At 33.9% G+C, this 15594-nt stretch overlaps 3 protein-coding genes and 1 long non-coding RNA gene across 7 annotated transcripts; 2 read left to right on the forward strand and 2 right to left on the reverse strand.

Moving 5' to 3' along the window:
• The first annotated feature begins 1585 nt into the window (after nt 1-1585).
• On the forward strand, nt 1586-6150 carry LOC132300864 (protein THYLAKOID ASSEMBLY 8-like, chloroplastic). 4 transcript variants are annotated; one of them, XR_009480608.1, is made up of 3 exons: nt 1586-2110; nt 3508-4661; nt 6038-6150. XR_009480608.1 is itself a non-coding variant. In XM_059798127.1 (2 exons), exons 1-2 carry the CDS (start codon nt 1667-1669, stop codon nt 3892-3894), a joined length of 831 nt encoding a protein of 276 aa, XP_059654110.1. In that variant the 5' UTR covers nt 1586-1666; the 3' UTR covers nt 3895-5655. The 4 variants fall into 4 exon arrangements, 1 of the variants encoding a protein (XP_059654110.1); XR_009480607.1 differs by lacking the exon at nt 6038-6150 and having other exon boundaries at nt 3508-3971; nt 4074-5655; XR_009480609.1 differs by lacking the exon at nt 6038-6150 and having other exon boundaries at nt 3508-3971; nt 4472-5655.
• Nucleotides 5694-7466, reverse strand: LOC132300865 (expansin-A20). The gene is made up of 3 exons (XM_059798128.1): nt 6928-7466; nt 6478-6796; nt 5694-6337 (listed from the first exon to the last, which is right to left on the reverse strand). Exons 1-3 carry the CDS (start codon nt 7127-7129, stop codon nt 6034-6036), a joined length of 825 nt encoding a protein of 274 aa, XP_059654111.1. The 5' UTR covers nt 7130-7466; the 3' UTR covers nt 5694-6033.
• Nucleotides 6201-12357, forward strand: LOC132300868 (uncharacterized). The gene is made up of 4 exons (XR_009480610.1): nt 6201-6339; nt 6501-6705; nt 11957-12150; nt 12221-12357. It is a non-coding gene; the product is annotated as an uncharacterized LOC132300868 (long non-coding RNA).
• On the reverse strand, nt 12145-15324 carry LOC132300866 (uncharacterized). The gene is made up of 2 exons (XM_059798129.1): nt 14665-15324; nt 12145-12481 (listed from the first exon to the last, which is right to left on the reverse strand). Exons 1-2 carry the CDS (start codon nt 15027-15029, stop codon nt 12217-12219), a joined length of 630 nt encoding a protein of 209 aa, XP_059654112.1. The 5' UTR covers nt 15030-15324; the 3' UTR covers nt 12145-12216.
• Between the last annotated feature and the right edge of the window lie 270 nt (nt 15325-15594).

Here is a 15594-nt window from a genome sequence, read left to right on the forward strand (position 1 = left end):
TGAGTTCTTTCAAAGGTTATGCAAGTTTGAACTAACTCATTCTTTTAACAATGACTTCATATCTCAAATATATATGATGAAATTCATAATCTATTGCTAATGGATATATGAACATATGAATGATGGTATGATATGCGTGGTCCTATAAGAGATAAATTTCAAATAGATTCATAAATATTTTGATATTGAATCCTAAACACTCACCAAGCTATATACCCCTTTCTTCAAGCTTTGCTTGTTTGTTGTAGTCCAAGCTTTCTTTGGATGAACTTACATTTGGTTCCTTACAACTTCATGCCTCTTTGTATCCATTCTTTTCCATCGATATGATCTTTATTACTTCATTGAGGTCATTCTTTAAATATGAATCAATTACCATACTCAATGTAAACATTAGTCCATAAACACTATTAATGGGTTGTAATTATCAAAATCACTAGATTATCTTTGGTTAAAGGCTTTGTGCCAACAAGTTACCCCATATCCGTGACCGCCCCATTTATTAAGTTGTGAAATGACAAAATTAACCCTATGATTTATTTATTTATTTATTATTATTATTATTTTTTTTTGAAAAAAAACTCCCTTCCGCATGGGTGCGATTGCATCGCCGGAAGTCTTAAAAAAAACTCCCTTTCGCATGGATGCGATTGCATCGCCGGAAGTCTTTTTCATCTTCGCTGGAGCTGGACCCGTACAATCTCAGAGCTATCAAAGTGTATGTGAAAGAATTATTCTAATGCCAAATTCCATTGCACTTACAGGGATTTTGTGATTAACCTGAGCAATCAGTTACAGGTAACTTGGGCTAAACCCTATCCAAATGCTTTTGTCATTAACCTCTACCATTAAATAGAGGTAACTTGAGGTTACTATGGTGCTCAAATGGAGCCTAGTTTGATCATGACTTGCATTGAAAGTCGTAAATTAAATTATAGAAGACTAAATACAGTTTTAATCCTAAGTTGAACAAAGTGGCTCCAATGTGCTTCCCTTCATTTGACTTCCCCATGACTTATGATTCAAAATTGTTTTATTCTGAGCCCTTCAATTTCATTGTAGATATCTGAATTTGAGACTGATTGGCCACATATAACCAAAATTCAATCATTAAAATTTAGTGCCAAATGAAACTTTAGGTCATGACTCAAGAATATTGAATTTTAGAGACCCGTTTGGGTTCCCGGCGTGTTTAACGAGTGTTTGCATTACTATTTAGCCATTAAACGAGTGTTTGCATTACTACTTCGCCATTAAACGCTTAAAGGCACTACTCTGTCAGAGCTGATTTTAAAAAGTGTGTGTGTGAGGAAGAAGAGTGTTTTTGTAATTTCATTTGATAACCTAATAAATTGATCGGTTAGGTGTATAAGGTAACTTAATTTTTTTTTTTTTGTTTTTTGGTGGGTAGTAGAGGGGTTATGTGATTTTACCCTTGGCCGCTCGGTTTATTTGTTACGTGTGAGGATATCAAGTCTTGCCTGTTTGTTTTTACCTAAAAATAAAAAAATAAAAAAAAAGAAAAGTGTTGCCTGTTTGTCTGTTTTAGCAATTACATTTTTATTTATTTATTTCATATTAATTAAAAAAAAAAAATCCCCATTTCTATTCAGAGTGCGTGTTAACAAATAAATCGCATCCTTGAGTTGAGGGGGGAGAAGAGAGAATGAAGTTGTTATCTGCATCATCATCAGCGTTAGCGCATCCTCTTCTTCCTACACTGTCGCAAACCCTAAATCGGATCAATTTGAATCCCCCATTCCCAGAAATTGGAAGGTTGCAATTTGGTTGCAACAATAATAATGATAAAAAGATGAAGAATGGGACGACGGGGATGATGGGGATAAGTAGTACTAGTAGAGACAGAAGCAAGAATCGAAAGCCCCTACAGAGAGGGAGGAACCTCAGCATCGAAGCAATCCAAACAGTTCAGGCTCTCAAACGTAATTTAAACAACAATAATAAGAAGAGCAATTGTGGTGATGATTATAATTCTTCAGACTCTTTGGAGCAAGTCTTCCGTTCTAAGCTCAGGCGTTTACTCAAGTTCGATATGATGGCCGTTCTTCGTGAACTCCTCCGCCAGAACCAATGCTATTTGGCCCTCAAGGTACCTTCCTTTATTATTTTTTTCCCCCTTTTGTAGCATATTTATATACTCCAATCTGGTTTTACAATTCATATTATATAGATATATATATAACAGACACCAATTCTGAGGATTCTATTTCCAGTTAGAAATTAGAATACCTATAATGCTATCATCATATATTACTTGAAATGTGGTATTGTCCTCTCCCGTGTCCAACTGTGCAGATCATTGTTCTTCTTTTTGCATGGTTTCTTGACCTTATCCTCAACAAGTTTTCAATAAAAATTTCATTTTTGCATTAGTGATTTATTTCCCCATTTACTTTTTAGCAATTTGTTTTCTGTTATGTCAGAGATGGGACACCCTTGAATAGTTTTTTTTCCGTAGTACATACTACACAAAACTTCCTCTTCGTGTTGAGTGTCACTCTTATCTTGTAGACTAAAAGTACTGAAACTAATTGTGAGATAAAGTAGAGTGTTGGTTTATTAGGATTGAATTAATGTTCTATTCTGAAAGTGCTCTTAATCTTGAATGTAATTGTTGTTATAATTAATTAAGCCTTCTTCGTGAGTTATGAGCCCTAATTGAATATGCAGAAATATTGGTTTATATATACTTACTTGCGCTCTCAAATCCTGGTTTGTTTTGTGTATTTTCCATTACCTAAACTTCCGTGAATATGCCATTTGGTGGCTCAAATTCTCGATCACACTGTTATGTTAGAAGCTTTTGCAAGTTTATAGCATTAGAATTCAGTCGAACTAGCCAATTAACATGTGAAAATTGCATTTCTGATTTCTAGTTTTACCTTTAGTTTGTCAAAATCAACAGTAATATTTTCACTAGAAGACATGCTCAGCCAATTAATGATTGTTATGTCTCCCTTCCTACAATAAGTTTTTTTTTTTTTAATTTTTTTTTTTATTGATAAAACTGAAAATGTGCTGGGAATTTGTTTTCTCATTTTATATCAGGTTGGTCCATAGAAGAGCGAAATTATGTGAACGGGTAAATCCATTCAGTTTAATTATTCCTTACCTACATACATACACTAGTATATATATTTTTTAATGGCAATTTCTGTTCCTTATTTTTCCCTCAAAATGAATATAAATCAATATATAATAAGTTAAGAGCAGTTTGTTAAGGTGCGGTAGGCCTATTTTGGTATTTCTTCCATCCTTAGATTTTTGGCTTCTCTTTTTTTGATATTGGGGGATGTCTTAAATGCCTTATTAACTATTGAGTGAATTGTTTCTAACTGAATGATGTAATTTCTGTCTGATTTCTTTCACAGTTTCAAAGTTATGTTTTAATTACAATTATCATATCATTAGACCTGTTCTCTGTCTGTATGATAATCAAAACCTGTTCAACTACCTTCATCTAATTATCCTCGTTGAATGATTTAGGTTTTTGAGGATGTTCGGAAGGAGGACTGGTATAAACCTCAGGTCTCACTGTACGCTGATATGATATCAGTTTTAGCAAGCAATGGGCTTTTTGAAAAGGTGGAACTTCTTTTCATGCAATTGAAAATGGAAAGTAGTTTAGAGCCTGATACCGAGGGCTTTAATGCACTTTTGGAAAGTCTGATGATAAATAACTTCACTGGAATGGCAATGGAGTGCTTTCAGTTAATGAAAACAACAGGATGCGAGCCAGATAAATCATCATTTAAAATAATGATAAATGGTTTAGAATCAGAGGGAGAAACAGGTCTTTCAGCCATTGTAAGGCTAGAAGCTCAGAAATGTTATGGATTTCTAGAGGAGAATGAAGAGATGACAGTGAGTTGAAATGGATCCTGCCAGATGAATGATTCAATCATATCATGGAAAAGTGAGATATCATGCCCACCTTTGCATGTTGAAAGGTAGTGACTCTGTAACTTGCATTGCCTTAATCCGAATTGAAGAATTGTTTCATACACGAGACCTTTTGCAATTCCTAGATGACAATAGATCTTTTGGTGTAGGTGTGACGGGATAAGGTTAGCATGCAAAATTTCAGTATTTTGGCAGAATATTTTTCTAGCTTCCATAGAATGATGCAGGTTGCTGATTAAGTTTGTGTATTTGGAACTCCACCATTCTCCGCATCTTCAAGACAATTGATTAGTAACTTCATCCTCTCAGTTCAGTTCCTTTTCCATAGTTCACTAATACTTTGTAGTCCATCCTCGACTGTGATCCTGCAGTAAAGAATTCCTCTTGCCTAACTTGTATTTCCAGAAATCATCAAGGCTCTGTTATTAGAGTTTGCATTGAGATTACTTCAGCCTCAGATTCTGCAAATTACCTTTCTTTTGAATTTGCAGCATTTTAAGCCTCTGAACCGGAGTTGAATTGTTTTACTATGGAAAACAACTGTCAGGTGGCTGTTTCTGCATGTTGGAGTTCCTCTAACCTTTGGAGCCTCAAGCTACTAGATTCCAATCGGTTATGGTTAATCCAAAAGAATCCAAGGCTCTGCAGTTGTGTGGTCCATGAACTGAGAAGCTGGGTTTTAAACTGAAGTTTTCTGGGTCATTGGTCCCAAGGCTCTTCCTAGATGATGAGTCCAGGTTATGCTGGGATCTCAGTTTCTATTCTTACTTTATTTCTTTGTTTCTTCCGTTTGCTAAGTAACAAACTCACACGTGTACATATATATCCCAAACTAGCAATAACTAGGTTTCTCTAAATTACTCTATTAATATGTGCTTAACAAGTTTATGACATAAAAAAGATAATATACTATTTATAAAAAGATAATCTATTATTCATTTACATCCATTAGAACCGTACAAGCTAGATATGTACTTTTCAGATTGATGGTTATGCTGCACATGCAAGTACGGGGATAAACCATCTCAGAGGCAGTTGGTCAAACTGATGAATCAGTTGGCAAGGAAAACGATTTGATGAATCAGTTTAATTTTTAGAGAGATAAAATTTCTTTACACCATTTAGCTTGATGCAAATTGTATCATATTTGATAGAATAATAACTCCCTCCTTACCCTCCTTTTCATTTTCTTTCTATTTTCATATTAAAAGAGTAAGAGAGCTCTCTCATGACTCATGAGCTCTCCTTCTTGACTATTGTATTGAGAGATTTTATTAAAACATTCATTTGACTTTTCACACGTCTCAAAAACTACCTCAATCTAATGGTAAATAAAGTGAGAGATGACTCTTGTCGTGAGAGGGCTCTATTGATAGCCTTACCCCTTTTAAAAACATATATTGTACAGCCTTTTCATTCAATTTCATTTCTTTTTCTTCCAAGTTCCAACTCATAATCCAAAGTCCAAACAGGCCCTAAAACTTGCCTACTGGACAAGTTTATGAGATTTATTACCATTCTTAACTAGGAGAGGAATGCCAAATTGCCTTTATCCTGTTGATACGGTTATCATTTGCATCTCTTGTATATCTACTGCTTACCGCCTTAAAAATTATATCCATGGTGAACTCATCAGTGTCTTGTAGATCCACATTTACGCGCAAGTATTGTATTTATGTTGCTTAGCACAATAAAGAAGTACTATATATTTATTTAATTGGTATGTCTCTCGTGTGAGTTGTGAAGCCACGTAGATATACTATGACTGAAAATTTTAGGGCTCAGATAAACCAGAATAGAGAATTCACATACAGCAGAAGAATGCAATTTCAAGGGAGACATACTTTTGCTTTTTCATAATTACACATTCCATCAACGCGTATATTTTCTTCTCAACATATAACAAAGAGGTCTAATTGGGGCCTACAAGTTGTATTCTTTTCAAAGCTGTTCTCCAACTTTTTCTTCTATTTTGACCATGAACTGGAATTCATTGAATGGCTGGGAATTTAGATTACTCAAAGCTGAATGCTTTTTGATGTGCATACCTTTGTTATCTTGATTATCTGCTGCCTGACTTCTAAATTCTAGTTTTTCATCTTGCCAATACTAGAACTGTTTCCCTTGGAATGTCTGACCAAATCTCCAGTTTGCCGGAGCAACATTGTAGGATGTGACTGTTTTCCCGCCGCTCGTTGTGACCTCGAACGAAAGAGGCTGTCCTGCAAGGTTGATATTACACTGCCAATTTTGGCCCCAATTCCTACCCATGGGTATCCACCCTGTCTTTGATCCTTTTACTTTCACTGCAATCACTTGCCCATCCAAGCCTACATTGGTGATCAGAACTTGATGGAAGTATGAACTCCCCTTCACGGTGAATCTAATCCCTCCATTTCTCTCACAATTAACCCTGTACGTTAATATCCACATGAATTTACTTACTTTGTTTGCTTTATTACTAGAGGGTATTACAAGACAGGCATATATATATATACATACATACAGCAAGCAAAACAAGGGTACTGAATTTCAATTGGTTGTTTTGGTTACCTCCTGTACTGAACTGGAATTAGGTCAGCCCTTGGCTCTGCTATTTCGGCAAATGCAGCCTCGGACATTTCGAAATGTGCTTTGGGGAAGTTGCACCACCCACCATAATCAGCTGGAAGCCCATAATTCGGGGGACAGAAATCCGTGGCGGTTAGAATGACGGAAGGGCTTCCCCGCAGGCACCACAAAATGTGATCGACACATCTCAGCTCGAAGCATCCCCCACAGGTACTCCCTCTTTCAAATAGCATACTACTTAGTCCGGCACTGTGCTTTCCATAGCTGGTCCTGTGAAGGTCCCCATAACCACAAGCACCTTCTGCAATAGTAAATCATAAACTACTGTCGTGAATGAACTCACTGGTCATGTTCCGGTTAAAGACTATATACTAACACAAATTAAGCACTCTTATTATATGTGTTGATTGAGAGTAGAAGCAAGAGAAATACCGATAACGATGGAGTCATATGTTTGGTTGGAGTATGTTGCAGTAGCAGACTTCCATTCAGCCTGTTGTTGAGCATGAGCAGCAGCCCCAGCCCCGGGGTATGTGTGTGTGTGCAATAAAACCAAGACCAAGTAGGCAAATGTGGGCTTAAGGGCACCCATTTGAGACCAGAAAGGTTTCTGTGAAGTTTTTTTGATTTGCATCTGAATAATGGTCCCTATTCTTGCCCTTACACTTCTTTTCTTTTCTTTTTCTTTTTTTTTCCTTTTTCTTCTGTGTTTTTCCACTTCCTTTCTTTATGGGGATTGTAGAGGATTGGGAGGTAAAGAAAAAGCTCTTTTTTTTTTTTTCTTTTGGCTTTTTCTTTGGGAGGAAAAAGAAGGAAATGATAAGAACTAGTATTTTGAAAGAGACAAAAAAATGTGTCAGTGAGCGACTAATGAGTCCTCAGTTCACATTGTGGTGAGAAGAGAACACTGAGCACATGAAGGTTGTGCTGTGTTGGATGTTACAGAATAGTAGAAGAGTGTTGTCTTTAATTTTATTTTATTTTTAACCCTTTTGTTATTCCTAGGCGGGAAATGGGAAAGAAGAGTCAAAAAGTTGGTGCCTACTGCCAACAATCTGGCTCCATTCTAGAGAGAGAGAGAGAGAGAGAGAGAGAGAGAGAGTGTGGGGTTCATCTCATTTACGGCTGGTGGCAGACATAAGGGCTGCAGAAAGTCTTAAAATTAATAGGAATCCAAGGGATTCTTCTTTTCTACAGGGGACTGGCTCTCTCTTGCTCAAACCCTACACATTTGGTCCCTTTTTTTAGAGGGAAAAATACATCCCAATGGGCAATTGGAATTTATTCTCACTCTTTTTCTTTTTTTACTACTGTATTTTTTATTTACCGATGGGGATTGGCGGGAATATATATATTTATTTGGCGGGAATTAGTGCCTTCACTCCCTACCTTGCCTGGGCCGGCACCACTTGCAGAAAGATCCATTTGTGGGCTACGAGTCTAGGACGCGCAATCAATATAGCGGTGATTCTAATTTAATATTGTTTGTTGAACAAGTCAATTTGAGTGGATTTATTGAAGTGAATTGTGAGGCTTATGTTTTTTTAATTGCTCATTTATGCAATAAAGGGAGTGGGACTTTTCACTTACTTGTATTGTGTATAAATAACCAAGCAAAAACATTAGGATAGGAAATTCACTGCTGCAACAAAATGAGAAGCTTAATTCTATAGGTTCGGCAATATAACCCAACCGGAAATAAGAATGTGTAAATTATAAACACGTAATTATTTAAAAATAATAATGTTTCATGAAGAGGTCTCTAAACCAATTCAATATTCTCGGGAATCGAAAGCTACTTGACAGAGCATGCGAGCAATTACAAGTTTGATGAAAAATGAACATCAAAATATACCACTACTAGTGCATTGAAAACACATGGAAAGCAAACATGTATTAGGAACTAAATTAAACCAACTTCATCATAACCAGAGAGAAGAGTGAAATGCCACGAGAGTTTGCATCACCTCCTCCGATGGCTTAGCCGAGTGGGGAAGCTTTGGGTCCCACAACATCATCTTCCATTGATTTGAACAGTAATTGTTACAGTTACTTTGTTGCTCGGTTAGGCTTATTGTTTCGTGTAATTGGGCTCTTGGATTGTCTCATGTCAATTCTTTTGATGGGTCAAGGAGCTATATCCACCATCTTTCTTGTACATTACCTTTTACATACGGACGGACTATATTTAATTTCAAAGGATTATAAAAAATAATAATTTTTTGTTTTCTAAATTATTTTCTGAGTGACAAAACTCTAATATAATAATATTTAATTAAACCATTTCAAAATAAAATTAAGGTGAATTGTTATACTCATCTTACCAGACTATAGGCCTAAGTGGTGCAAACTCCTAAATTAGGCCCGTCAAAATAATCTCTGGTTATTATTTAAAATGGGCCTACCATAAGTTTTTCATGAGGTATACATTCTCTCCTTAATGGGCCCACTTTAGCAACTTTAATATCAAGAATCTCTACCTAATTTTCCGCCTTATTGGCTTAATGATTCTAAACTTTTTCTCAATCTCTTTTTTTTTTGCCTTTAACGTGAGATGATAATTTTGTTTATATCTTTTCTAAAGTGTTTAAATCTTGCATTTTGACATTAACAAGTATTTTTCCCCTTTGATTTTATGAACCAATACAGAATTCTCAATACTTTGTTTTTCCTTCAATTTTGCAAAGTGGAAAACAGAAAACAGTGAGTCAAGAAGAGGGATGGAGAAATCAGAGAGATAGAGAAGGGTCGTCAAAACCTCTTTAGTTTCTTTCCATATTTATTTTTGGTATCTTTAGCTCCCAAATAAAATATCAACAATTTAGGTAATTATGTGGCGGTTACACCTACGATCTAGGAGTTGGTCAATTTGATCGGACAGAGTATCATTACTCTTATAGGGAGGCCCACTTTTAAATGTTTGCACTATAATCTTAAATGAAAAGGTGAACTACATTAAACCCCCCTTTCCTATCTGTGTTTTTTACTAAATCCCCTTTTTCCATTTTTTTGTCAATAAACTCCTCTCAACTATTCGTGGTGGGTGATTTAACTAACGGAAGTTAGCTGAAAATGAGCTGTTTGAATATTTAGTTTCACATATATTTTTTAGACAAAAATGTCATTGTACCTATTTTAATATACCTTCACTTATATATCTACTCCATTATCACTCTTAGCCGCATATATTCCACCATTGCAACAACACGTACTCTTCCATCATTATAATATTATATATAATTTGTATCATAATATAATGGTATATATAATATGTGCCATTAAATATTATTTATACTATATTTTCATTCCATCCAGCATTCAGATTAATATAAATTTTGGTTTTTCTCTTGAAATTTATCTGCTATATATATATATATATATTTGAGAATTATATTGTGCATTCATTTATTTGGTTCTTATTGATTTTCATTTTATATAGATTTATTAAATGGACACTGCGAGAAATAATGCCTAATTTTTTTCTTTTTTTATATTAATATTTATGCCTACATGTTTTCTTCTTCTTTTTATTTTTTTATTTTTTTTATTTTTTAATATTTCAATATCATTTTTTTCTATAAAAAAATAAAAAATTCCTTCCATGTGACTAATGTGAACTTGTTAGTTTAGTAAAATGTTAAAACAAAAAACACAATAGAAGTGTTAATTTCTGTGAATGATGTTGTTTAGCTTAATATATATAAAAATAAATAAATAAATAAATAAAAGAAGCAAAGTAGATTTTTCAAATAGGCTTTAATGGATATTTAAGTCAATTTATATTTCAGTTCTCTTTCCACTCACTCCCGTTAGTTAAATCACCCCCCTTGAATAGTTGGGGGAGGGAGGGTTTAGCAAAAAAATAGAAAAAGGGGGTTTAATGAAAAATATAGATAGAAAATAGGAGTTTAATGTAGTTCACTCTAAATGAAATAACAATTTTGGCCATAACTTTACAAATAAATAATTATTATTTTTTAAATGACACAACTGTCCTTTCAGATTTTGTGTCCTTATTTCTAATTTTTAATATTTTAGATATTTTTTGATAAGAGTAAAAAATATATATTATGCTGAATAAATTGCCTCTTTTGACCGGACAACAAAATAAAAAGTAACCATTAAAAAAAATATCTGTTTTGATATGAAAAAAACCCAAAATAAATATATTTATTGAAGAAATTATATATTTTGAGATAAAATTTTTTTTTTTTTATCTCTTCTGAATAAATTATCTCTTTTGATAAGACCAAAATAAATTATTTCTTTTGACAGGACCCATAAAAAATTATCAAAAAAAAAAAGTTACCTCTTTTAACAGGACTAAAAAAAAGTTAATTTTGTTAAATAAATATCTCTTTCTATTGTACCAAAAAAAAGTCATTATGGAATAAATTATCTCTTTTGTCCGTCAAAAATAAAATTTTTAGTATGAAATAAATTATTTTCTTTGAGGGAAAAAAATAGTAAAGAAAGTAAAGAAAAAAAAGTTAAAGTTGTATAAAGGGTAATTATGACATTATAAATTAGGGGATTGTGCATTAATGAATTCAATAACCTTTTGTCATTTCTTTTAAAAGAAAAAGAAAAATGAAATGCAATCGGAGAAAAGTGGAGTGGGCCTCCCTAATTATATATAGTTATTGTTACATTAAATAAGTAAGATTATTCAAAGCAACTTTTAAAAATTTTCAACAATTGTTTTAAAAAGTGCCATTCAATAACAACACAATTTGAATTATCACTACAAAAAGTAAGTTTGATGATGATTTCACTCAAAACTGGACACCGCATGCTAATTGTGTGTTTTTTTTTTTTTTTTATTACTTGGTTTTTAATTTTGTCAGTAGCTAACATTTTTTCTTTCTTCTCATATATATATATATATATATATGTATGAGGGATTCATTGCTATTATAAGCTTCTTCTTCTTTTTTTCCTTCTCATAAAGATATATTTGAAAATTTTGTTATTTGAAAGACAGGAGAGATAAAGTAGAAAAAAAACAAAAATTGAAGAGAAAAAGTAAAGGTAGTCTTGTAAAGTAGAAAATATATATATATATATATAATTTTTAACAATGTTTGTTATTCAATCAAAGGACAAAATGGACAATGTTCAAAGACGTCCAAGACTCTCTTGCTTGTGCCTACTGTTGCTTTTTATTTTCCTCATTCTTAGACTAAACATGAAACTTTCCTTCCTTGTGAACAACACACTATGATGAAGTGAGAATGTAAATTGTTGTTGCAAATGATTTTCAAATATGAGCAAAAACAGAATCAACTTTCTTCTCCCACTTGTGTACGTGCATTGAGCAATTCAATAGTAAGTAATCATCATTATTGTGTGCGTGTTTGAACTTGTAACTTCAATTTTGTTTCGAGAATTTGATCCTACCTCTGCTTACTGAAAGGTTGCTATATTTCTTCTTTTCTGTTGTTTCTCTTCTTCTGGACAGCAGCGTAAATAGTTGTAAGTCCTCCACCAATAGATGGTCTAGCGGTATCAGGCCCTTACTTCTTAAAGGGATGTCAGGAGTTCGAGTTTCAGGGGAGGCATGTGTGTGGATGTACCAACTAAGAAAAAAAAAAAAGTTGCAAGTCGTCCTCCGTGATTGATTTATCCAGTTGTGTGATGGTGAGCAGCTTACAGGTATGGACTTTTTTCACCCAATTTAGAGAAGCAATTGAATTCTCTCATGACAGGCTTGGTGATTAATCAGGGGATCTGTCGTGACCACTCCACGATGATATCTTTCAGTGGAACAATGCAGGTGGCAGGTGTATCCTTGCCATTGTCTCCAATAAGAACTGAATTTCTCTCTTTCCTGCTGCTGCTGCTATCGTTGTCATTCTTGTTATTGAGATATAAATCGTATATTTTCTGGTCCAGTGTTCCTGCTCTATAAACGAACACATCGTCCTCTTTTTCCATACGTTTCCACACAACTTTTAGGTCGTGAACACGATTGAGTGGCATTCCCCTGAAATACAAGTAATCAAAACCAAACCATGTGAGTTTTACAAAGTTGAACATATCATAACACATTCAAACATAGCCAACAAGCTAGGGTACGTTTAGAGGAATTATTATCTACAATACTAAAATGGTGAAGAAGACATGAGTTTATAATGAGTATCAAAATTTCATATCAAATTTACAATTAAAATAACAATATGTTCAAGCCTTGTTAGCTACAAAGAAGAAGAATGTTGCCCATTAATCTCATTCTGACATTGAGAGGAAGTAGAGCCCAGGACATGCAAATTGGAGATTTACCTCCAAGTTTATAACAAAATTAGCTACTCCAAACCCTAAATCACATAAAGTGGAAGTGTGAGAGTGGCAAAATTATGTATAAATAGTGAAAATTTGAACTAAAGCATGTTCGGAGCGTGAGAGCGACGTCTGTTTAAAAAGATTATATGACACCTGTTTAAAAAGATTACATGATTTAGTCCAAACCCTCAAAACTAGTCTAACATATGCACCAAAGACGACTTCTTTTAAATACTTCAATAATTTTATATTCTCTCTTTCTATTCATTAAAGTCCAGATTCTCTACATTCCTTTATTTTAAAAAGAAAAACTAGTCGGAAGGTCTGGAAGTACCAGAATCAGGCAATAAGTTACTTCAAGATTTTCTGAAATTACTGTGGTGGGTCCCATAAAGTAACTCATCACCGCTACCAAATTATCTCATTTGCAACAACAATTTACAGATATGAATTGAGACACTAATCCTTTGATGTGGAGATTATATTATGATTCCACAACATGGATTAGAATAGCTCCAACAAGCAGTCAAAAAGTTTGATTTTTCTATAATGGCAGGTAAATGTTTGAAAACCACAAAGTTTCACTCAAATTATGCAACAATTTGTCAAAAGTGCAGCACATTCATGTCCCATCTCCTTTACATTTCTGATTACCATTTTTATATTGGTTTTGCCCTTAATGCTCCATCTAATCTCAGGTTGAGTAAATGTAAATTCCAAAGATTTATTAATTTCCTAATCACTTGCTCTTCAATTTTTCTTTTTTCGCTTTTATTATTTTATATTTGAAGCTTAACAAGAAAAGCTTTCAAAGGAGAAGATATGATGTATGAACATTCTTACAACATATAAGCTTTGCAGGAAAACCACGTCTATTCTGTCTATGCATTTACCAAGCTGCTCATGTCATATTTCAAATCACATCCATAACCTAGAATTACCATTTTTATAGTGTTTAACATCCGCAACTAGTACATAATCTATTGCTAAAGTGAAGTTAATAACATAAATTTGATTTCCAACTATTTCACACTTCAATTCTTTATAAGTTTATTAAACGATCTCCGACACAATGGTATAATTTCTTTATCTTCAAAAGGGAGGGGTAGATTTGATTCAACGTTTGAGTGAGTACTTATTTAAAAAATAAAAATAAAAATAAAAATAAAAATAAAAATGAAAACAAAATCTTTGTGAATTTTCTCTTGTTCTCATTATCGTCCCGGTTGCCTACTTGGATGAAGTTTAAAAGATTTAATTATTGAATTTGTTTGTCAAAAAAATTTGCCTTTCCTTGTCCATTGTCAATAATGTCATTGTCAACAAAACAATGAAAAAGAAATAGACGTAGAATACAGTTTGACTTTGATGTGGAAATACTAAAAAAAAACGCAAATCTAATTCATCCAACCCAAATCTAATTCATACAGTTATCTTAGAGTCGAAGAAATGGAAATAAAATCTAAATCTAATTTATTTCATTTTTGCAACAAATTCAATAGTAAACCAAACAGAGATTAAGTCACACTTAACATCCTAGAACTTCTATCTATTCAGATTTAGAGCATGTTTAACAGTTCTTATAATATTTTTTTTATGTGTAAATTTAATTTAAAATATATATATATATATATATAGACAATCTTTGGAGATGCTCTTAGAGAAGAAATCCATTTGTAATTAAAATTTCAATCACACATAACACTGTACAAAGATATGTGCCTCTAGCACAACAATAAATTAATATAAAAAGAACTGATATTCCAACTATGAAAAAGTACACCCAAAAGAACAGGGGCTATAGATATATATGAAAAAAGGAAACTGAGAAGGGGAAATTAAATTAATGGGTAAGAGAGGGAGAGACGGAGAATTGAGAAGGGTTACCGAATGTGGAATAGCTCAGAGATGTCAGGCATCTGGATGTAGAAGTTGAGGACATCCAAGAAATTTCTATAGATGGAGATGTGGAGTCCGTCCAGTCTTGGGTAGGGAAGTCGGGGACTCGGCGGTGGTGGCTCTTGCGGCGACTCATTCCGCCACCAACCCGCTGAATACATGTACTCCTTCCATTGGGCGGTGGCGGTGGAGGTGTCGCCACCGCAGTTGGGCTGCGCCGGTGAAAGAGGAACGGCAACGAAGCCGATAGTGGCCATGATGGGTTCGAGGTCGTCATGAACAATGAGGGGTTTGAAGGTGCGCGTGTGCCAGAGTGCCAGCTTTTTTGTACATACCTTCACGCAATCCTCCATATATGCGCGTGTATGTGTCTGTATATATATATATATATATATATACACGCCTTCTCTCTGGGTTTTTTCCCTTCTTCCTCACCTTTCTACCCTTTTCACTTACAATCTGGTTTCAGTGTCTGCAGATACACATCTCTCTGTATATATATATATATATGTATGTATGTATATATAAAAACGGACAGTACATAGATGTAAGGACGATTTGAGAACTTGGAAGGAAAGTTATTCGGTGTGGATTTTGAAATGGTTTTTTTATTTTGACTCTCATGCCAAATAGGAGTGGAAATTAAATATATATATATTTTTTCCTTTAAAGGGTTATTACTATCAAAGAATAATGACGGTATTTAAAACAAATCAAGGGGTATAACAAATGTTTTACCAGTGCATTAGGACTCAATGTCTTTGCTGGGACCAATGGATTTAAAAAGTTGAAAAAAAAATACGTACTACTACTAATAATAACATCTATAAAAATCACCAAAATGGCAAATTACTTGGCCTCTAAGGGTTCGCCTCACCCCTCTTTGGTTTTGTGGTGGTTGAGTAGAAGCCACAGGAA

The sequence above is a fragment of the Cornus florida genome, unplaced genomic scaffold (genome assembly GCF_030987335.1).
Source record: "Cornus florida cultivar Cherokee Brave unplaced genomic scaffold, ASM3098733v1 CherokeeBrave_3.0.0_Hap2_Chr03, whole genome shotgun sequence".
NCBI lineage: Eukaryota > Viridiplantae > Streptophyta > Magnoliopsida > Cornales > Cornaceae > Cornus > Cornus florida.